The sequence below is a fragment of the Pristis pectinata genome, chromosome 15 (genome assembly GCF_009764475.1).
Source record: "Pristis pectinata isolate sPriPec2 chromosome 15, sPriPec2.1.pri, whole genome shotgun sequence".
NCBI classification, from domain to species: Eukaryota; Metazoa; Chordata; class Chondrichthyes; order Rhinopristiformes; family Pristidae; genus Pristis; species Pristis pectinata.
This window is the reverse complement of record NC_067419.1, coordinates 22,224,837-22,232,723: the sequence shown is the minus strand read 5'-3', so window position 1 is coordinate 22,232,723 and position 7,887 is coordinate 22,224,837. Positions and strand designations below refer to the sequence as shown.

At 44.0% G+C, this 7,887-nt stretch overlaps 1 protein-coding gene across 1 annotated transcript in view; it reads left to right on the top strand.

The window, feature by feature from the left end:
- Positions 1-5,445: 5,445 nt before the first annotated feature.
- The window catches only part of dennd11 (DENN domain containing 11), a 36,252-nt gene continuing 33,810 nt past the window's right edge, over positions 5,446-7,887 (top strand). Inside the window, exon 1 of the mRNA XM_052030157.1 lies at positions 5,446-5,830. Within this exon, the coding sequence (XP_051886117.1) occupies positions 5,593-5,830 (238 nt within the window). The 5' untranslated portion in view covers positions 5,446-5,592. The remainder of the gene's footprint in view (positions 5,831-7,887) is intronic.

Below are 7,887 nucleotides of genomic sequence, written 5' to 3'. Positions count from 1 at the left end.
CCATCGACACATGCCCCAAATGCAGCTGTGCAGGTGTTGGCTGAACAAACTGCTTGTAAGGTTCACTGTTGGGTCTGTTCATGGTCACCTTAGCAAGGTTCAAGTGCAGTTCCATAAGGAGGTCCCTCAATACACTCACCAGGTGCCCAAAGATTAGGAGAATGAGACTGAAGTGCAGCTAAAAACTGAGGAACAGCCCCTTCAAATAAGAGTAGAAGGACTAAAACCTCTAAATTGACAGAACACAAAATCCTATAACAGAAAAAGCTTAAAAAAACTTGGTTATCATCATCTGTGGAGAGAGAGATTAATGTTTCAGGTTGATGATCTTTCAACAGAACTGGGAAGAACTGTAAGAACTGATAATGAGGCAAAGTTGCACTGAAGAACTTGTCAATCTTGAGAAATGTGTATTGAGCACAATCCTATACCTATAATAAAGAAGTAAACAGGCTGTCACATACCTGATGTACTTATATAGAGGGAGCAGTTTTGCTTGGATCACTTTGATGGATATCAGGGAGAACAGTATGTTGCTTTTGAATTTTAGATTTTTAGCATCTACAGATTTTTCTTTTGGATGCCCATGATGATAAATATCACCAAGAAATTTTGTTTCTGCATCACTGTTCTCAATACATCCTGACATACATACAGTCAGTGCCATGCACAGGCACATGCATGTTCTTGACTGTCTTCTGCACCACTGACTTGTACTTATTTAATCGTCCTTGCTACAGTACTCTATCTTGTTCCAATCGTCTTCCAGCTGGAGAGGAATTAATCCAGCACATGAGCAGGAAATTGCCTCCTTTATCATCTCCATTTCAGAACCAAGATCATTCCAACCCCCACCATTGAAATATGGTACACAGATAACACTTGCATACATAAACACTAAGAATCAGAACTCCAAGTTGTAATTGTCAAATATTAAAGAGCATAGATTTAGGTAAGAGGGGGAGAGTTTAAAGGGAACTTACGTGGCAAGTTTTTTCACACAGAGGGGTAAATGCCTGGAAACGTGCTGCCAAGGGGAAGCAGATATGATAGCAATGTGTAAGAGGCATTTAGACAAACACATGAATAGCAGGGAATTGAGGGGTATAGACAACAAGCAGGCAGATGTGTAGTTTAAATTGGCATCATGGTCAGCACAGACATTGTGTGCCAAGGTGCCTGTTCCTGTGTTCATTTGTTCCAAATGAACAAATATAATCTGATGTACATTTTTGAGGAAATAACAAGGAGTGTTGATGAGTGTATTATGTTTTATGTGGTCTACATGGATTTTAGCAAGGCTTTTAACAAGATCCCACATGGTAGCCTCATAACAAAAATAAAAGTCTATGGAATCTGAGGGAGTGTGTCAAATTGGATCTAAAACCAACAGTGGGAGGAAGGAAAGCATGATGATTGATGGCTGTTTTTGGACAGAAAGGGTATTTCCAGTTGCTTCAATGCTCGGCCTCTTTCTGTCTGTATTATGAGTGATATAAATGCAAACATTTTGGGCACAATAAAGTTTGCACATGATATAAGAAATGGCCATGTGGTTAAGTGAATAGGAAAGCTTTAGCCTGCAGGATATTGACAGATCGATTTATTGGGCAGAAAACTGGCAAATGGAATTCAGTCTGGAGAAGTGCATTCAGGGAGTTGCAACCAGGCAAGGGAATACATAATAAATGGGAGGAAATCAAGACAAGTGAAAAACAGAGGAAGCTTGGTGTGTACATGTGTAAATCTTTAGATGTAGCTTGACAAGTTGACAATGTAGTTAAAAAGAACAGTATGTATTCTTTTATTAGCTGAGCATAGAATGTAAGAGCAGGGAGGGTCAAGAACATCTTGAATCAAACCAAAGCCCGAATACAGTGTATAGTATTGGTCAACACGTTATATCAAAGGTGTGACGTACTATCGAGTCTGCTCAAGGGAGGAAAAGACAGAAATGCTTATCACAATTTAAAATTACTTGAATGTGCACTTTATGAAATGCAATCTACAGTGTTACGGACCTAATGTTAGAAAGTGGCATTAGGCTGGATGACTCCTTTTCAACTAGCATGGGCAAGACAGGCTGAATAGTCTTCCTACATTGTAAATTTTCATTTGTTCTGTCAGCAAAATTGTTGATAACTCCCTTTGGTTTATTATGGGGAATGAGTCCTTATCTGAAATACAAAGAAAAAACACAGACTTGATCAATTTCTTTTTATCAATGAAGTTGACAAAACATAAGTACTGAAAGGTTCAGCATTAGCTTATTGTCTGCAAGGCTGGATGCTGATATGACTACTGTTCTCAACACCCTAGACACACCACCAGTATACAATAGTCAGCAAGAATAGACTACATGAAAAGAGAATGGCTCACCCATCTCCACCTCACCCAGTTCCACCTATCACCTACCACCCCTTGCCTCACCCCTCCCTCTCACCTCTTTATACTATCTTCCCTCTACACTCTTAGCCCTGATACAGGGTTACAGCCCAAAACATTGGCCATCCCCTTGCCACCACAGATGCTGCATGACCGACTGAGTTCCTCCAGCAGTTTGTTTTTTGGGCCAGAACCAGACAGATTTCAAGCTCAGAAATAAAGCTCAATGGCCACACCCATAAATGTAGAAAGACAGCAAGGAATGGCTGACTTGGTTAACAGCGCATTGCCAGAAGCAGGTTATTTGAGAGAAGAACAGTGTACTGACAATGAAAACAAAACTGCACTTGCTGGAAATCTAAAGCAAAAACAGAAAATGCTGGAAATACTCAGTAGGTCAGGCCGCACCTATGGGAAGAGAAACAGTCAAAGTTTCAGGTCAGACTCTTCATCAGAAAGGAGACAAAAGAAGCCTGTAAGACTGCAGGAAGGATTGAGTCTGGATGTCTCTGATAGGGTAAAACTGGAGTGACCATGGGAATAAATTGTAAACAGGGTTATCTGGTTAATCAGCAAATGGGAGCAGTTAGAGAGTGAGAACATAGACAAAAGAACATTGGAGTTGTGAAATGCAGAGCAGGATGACATGCCCAGCAGATCAGGCTGGGTCCAGAAGGTTACTGTGTGCCCAGATGGAAGAAGAGGCACTGTTCCTCAAGCTTGCATTGGGTTTCATTTTGACATTACAGGAGGCCTCAAACCAATAGGTCAGAGTGGGAGGGGGATGGGGAATTAAAGTGGCAGGCAATGGGAAGCTCATGGTTGCTCCTGTGGACTGAATGCAGGTGCTATCTGCAAAGTGTCACCAAATCTGCATTTGGTTTCTCCAACGTAGAGGAGACCATGTTGTGAACACTGATTGCAGTACAGTCAATTGGAAGAACGTGAAAGTCAATCGCTGCTTCACCTGAAAAGAGCGTTTGGATCTCTGGAATCCAGGAAGGGAAGAGGTGAAAGGACAAGTGTTGCATCACTTGTCGTTGCAAGGTACTGCAAGAAGGGGTGGTTGGTGGGAATGGATGAGTGGAGCAAGGAGTCACAAAGGGAACAATCCCTGAGAAATGCGGAAAAAGAGCAGAGGTTAAGATGTGTCTGGTGGTGGAATCTCTGCTCTCAGCCCCTCTCCCCGGGACAATAACTGGGTGTGCGGTAAAAAGGGTGAGCAGCTTCAAGTTCCTGAATGTCAATGTCTCAGAGGATCTATCCTGGGTGCCAGCGTCTCTACTTTCATGGAAGTTTAAGAAGATTTGGCACGTCATCAAAGACTCTGACAAACTTTACAGATATACAGTGCAAATTATTCTGACTGGTTACATCACGGACTGGTATGGGAACTCTAATGCACAGGAATGGAAGTTCCATCACGGGTATATGACAAGAGTTGTTTTTCAGGAGAGTGACATCCATCATTAAGGACCTCTGCCATCTGGGCCATGTCCTCTTCTCATTGCTGTCATCAGGCAGGAGGTACAGGATCCTGAAGACCCACAACTCAAGGTTCAACAACAGCTTCTTCCCCACTGCCATCAGGTTCTTCAACCGACCTGAAATACCCTAATTCCATCTCGGACTATATTTCCCTCAACTTGCTCTAGAGTCATGGAGCAGCACAGCACAGAAACTGGCCCTTTGGCCCATCTAGTCCATGCCGGCCTGGTTTTCTGCCCAGTCCCATCTACCTGCACATGGGCCTCCATACCTCTTTCATTCATGCACCTATCCAAACTTTTCTTAAATGTTACAATTGAACCCACAGCTACTACTTCCGCTAGCAGCTCATTCCACACTCGCACCACCCTGAGTGAAGTAGTTCACCCTCAGATTCCTCTTAAACATTTCACTTTTCAAGCTAAACCTGTGACCTCTAGTTCTAGTCTCACCCAACCTGAGGGGAAAAAGCCTGCATGCATTCACCCTATCTATACCCCTCATAATTTTGTATACTTCTACAAGATCTCCCCTCAGTGCACTCCAGAGAATAAAGTCCTAACCTATTCAACCTAGTCCTGTAACTCAGGTCCTCAAGTTCCAGCAATATCCGTGTAAATTTTCTCTGCATTCTTTCAAGCTTATTGATATCTTTCCTGTAGGTAGGTGACCAGAACTGCACACAATACACTAAGTTTGGCCTCAACAACATCCTGTATAACTTCAACATAACATCCCAACTCCTGGACTCAATGCCCTAATTTATGAAGGCCAAGGTGCCAAAAGCTCTCTTTACGACCCTATCTACCTGTGATGCACTAATATCATCATGTTTAGTTTTCTTTATTTTGTTGTGTAGGTTATATATAATTGACGTTAATTTAACTTTATGTAATTTATGTTTGTCATGTTTGTAATGTATTGTGCTGCTGCAGGAAAAAGCTAATTTTCATGGCATTTACACCCTGGGTGTGTATGCCCATGACAAAAAACTTGAATAACAAGGATGGCGTTCCCCTGGTCCTCACCTTCCACCCCAATGGCCTCAGCATTCAATAGGCCATTCTCGGGAACTTCAGTTACACTATAGGAGATTCAAACATTTCCAAGGCACCGTTCCCTCTGTGACTCCCTGGTCCACTGACGGAGGTTCAATTCCGGCCACTCTCTGTAAGGAGTTTGCACATTCTCCCCATGTCTGCGTGGGTTTCCTCCAGGTGCTCCGGTTTCCTCCCACATTCCAAAGACGTACGGATTAGGAAGTTGTGGGCATGCTACGTTGGCACCAGAAATGCGGCGACACTTGCAGGCTGCCCCCAGAACACTCTACGCATAAGATGCATTTCACTGTGTGTTTCGACATACATGTGACTAATAAAGATGTCTTGAAACTTTGGCTATTTCTCCTCTCACAGACGTGGCCTGACCTGCTGGGTATTTCCAACGTTTTCTGTTTTTGTTTTAGTTTATCGACGACGTTGAAAAACGCGACTCAGTCTTTACCCTGCTTCAATACAAGCAAAATCACCCTCTTTGATCACAAGCACTAGGGTCAACCTGGTGAGAGCAGGTAGTGCTGAGACCTTCCCAAGATGGCATCGTACAGGTGCCTTCGGCCTGTCGTCATGTCCGGTTGGCCGCGGCAGTTTCCGGGTGCAGCAGAGCCGGCGGCGAGTCGTTGGTAGGAGCACCTAGGAGACGCGGCGGTGCCGAGCCGAAATGGCGGACCGCGCACCTCTCTTGGAGTATGAGGAGGGTCCTGCCGTCGCCTTCCCTGCCGGTTCGGGTAGCGGATCAGAAGCGGTGTCTGGACCGCGCAGCATCGCTGGTAGTGCCGAGAGATGGAGCCCGGTAGCGAGCGGTCCATGGGCGGCGGAGGCGGCGCACCGAGGCCCGGAGCACGAAGAGGAGGAGCAGGTGGTCGCCGTGTTTGTGGTCACGTTTGACACCAGAGCAGGTAAGGCCGCCCCGCCCGACTCTTGGCATTAAAATGGCTGCAGAGAGGCAGCAGGAAGATGGCCGCGGGGTGGGTCGGGGGGCGTGTAGAGGGGAGGGGAGGGGAACACTTGCGGGAGGTTCCTGTGCCGGTGGGGAGGAGGCGGGTTGGGAGAAGGGTGTGTCTGGAGGGGTGGGGAGGGCTAGCATCTGAATGGACGCGTTGGGTGACTGGATGGCAAGGGTATCGTGACAGTGGGCATATGGGGAGGATGGGGACTTCTCGGATAAAGTAGAAGGATATTATGTAAAAAGTTGGAAATATGATTGTGTAGCATTTCCATCTTCAGATGAATCAGAGAACTGGATTGCCAGTCTCATTGGATTAGATTGCCCTTCTCGCAAACTGTTGAACGCTGCAGATCTAGTGCCACAGATTCTGTCAATTTATTTCGTTATTTTAACTGCACCCTAACTTATGTGAACACGGACTTGCCTTAATCTGTCAACATATGGCATCTTGGGAATCAACCTAGTGAATCAATTTTACACATTCTTTTGGGTAGATACATCCTTGGGAATGGAAACCCAGTGCAGAGATATCCAGTGTCTTCACTTGACACCCCCACCCCAAATCCTGTGTGCCACAAGTCCCTCTGTCCCTTTGCAGTTTTTGTTTCTCACCCTCCTCCCCATCCTCTCCCTCTTCTGTCTCAGAAAAGAAGTGTAGAGGGTATTTCTGATACAAGAATGAAAGCAAAGAGTTATCTTTTGGCATAGGCACATGTGGTGTTCAAGGAAAGAAGAGTTGCTTGCTTAGTACACAATGTGTATGCATCAGTATGTAGTAACAGGATGCAGGGTTACTGTGTCCTGTGGCATTGTGTAATATTGCGATATGGTTATATTGCTGAGAAGGAGTGTATCTTGCTTTGCCAAAAGAAAATATTGCGTGGGTTGGAATGTAAGCCAGTTGGATTTGGCTTGGATCCACTTCTGTGCTGGGCAGCAGTAACTGCTTTGTTTTGTTCTGCTTGATTAAATGAATCAGCCTGGAGTTCAATGGGGGTTTGGATGGGAAAGAATATTGTGGCCATCATGTGTCATTTAGAAAAAACAAATTTTGCTATATGGTTGTGGTTGCCAGTTTTATTCTATAAGTAGTATATCACATGTATCAAGGTATTTGCATTATGGTCACAATATTTAATGTAGTGAGACCATTGCTCTAACCAGTTTATCACATATATTTAGCCCTGGATCCATTTCTGTAATAGAATTCAGACAGCTCTATTAAAATCTTGCAATGATTTTAATGTCTTCTGAATTTTATCCCAACTTTTTTTCCCTAGCCTCAATCCAATAATTCTGTTTGTTTCACGTAGTATGAGAAATGAAATGAAGCATGAAGGCAAACCTGAAGGGCAGCTGCAGTTGGAGGTTATCACACCACTAGTTTTATGTTTGCATTCTTGACCACTGGTGAAATACTAATGATTGATCCAGCATCATGCTTGGAACTCTTTCTTCCTCTTTTACTTGAATTTAATCCAATTCCTTCTTTCGGAGCTCAGTGATGCAGTTTATAACTCCCTAATAATCAAAGTTGTTGTCGAATATGTGATTTCCTGCACATTGGCTCTAACGGCATGGGATGCTGACAGTGAGTACGGGAATGAATTGGACATTGAGTAAAGAAGATGAAAGAATTTTGCAGTAATCATAAGGGCTGGAAAGATGTGAAGTTAGGACCTCTCGCCCCTTTCAGCCTTGATACCAAATTGACGATTATTAATGGAACTGGAGTTTATTAAAAAAAAACAGTTTCATCTGACACACAATTCAGATGATGTAGGAATGTTTAGAGGCATGTAATGTAAATTTTGATTATATAGGTTGAATTTCAAAGCACATCCAGAAATCTTTCTAGCTTTTCCAGACCTCCAGTCTTTTATTGCCTCAGGTAACTTATGGTCTTCTGATTCTGGTTGCCTACACCAACTCACTCGCCCTCCACACAAATTACCCCAACATAGGTGTGTGCACCCCACGCCCTCCACCATCACCACTTCCCACACC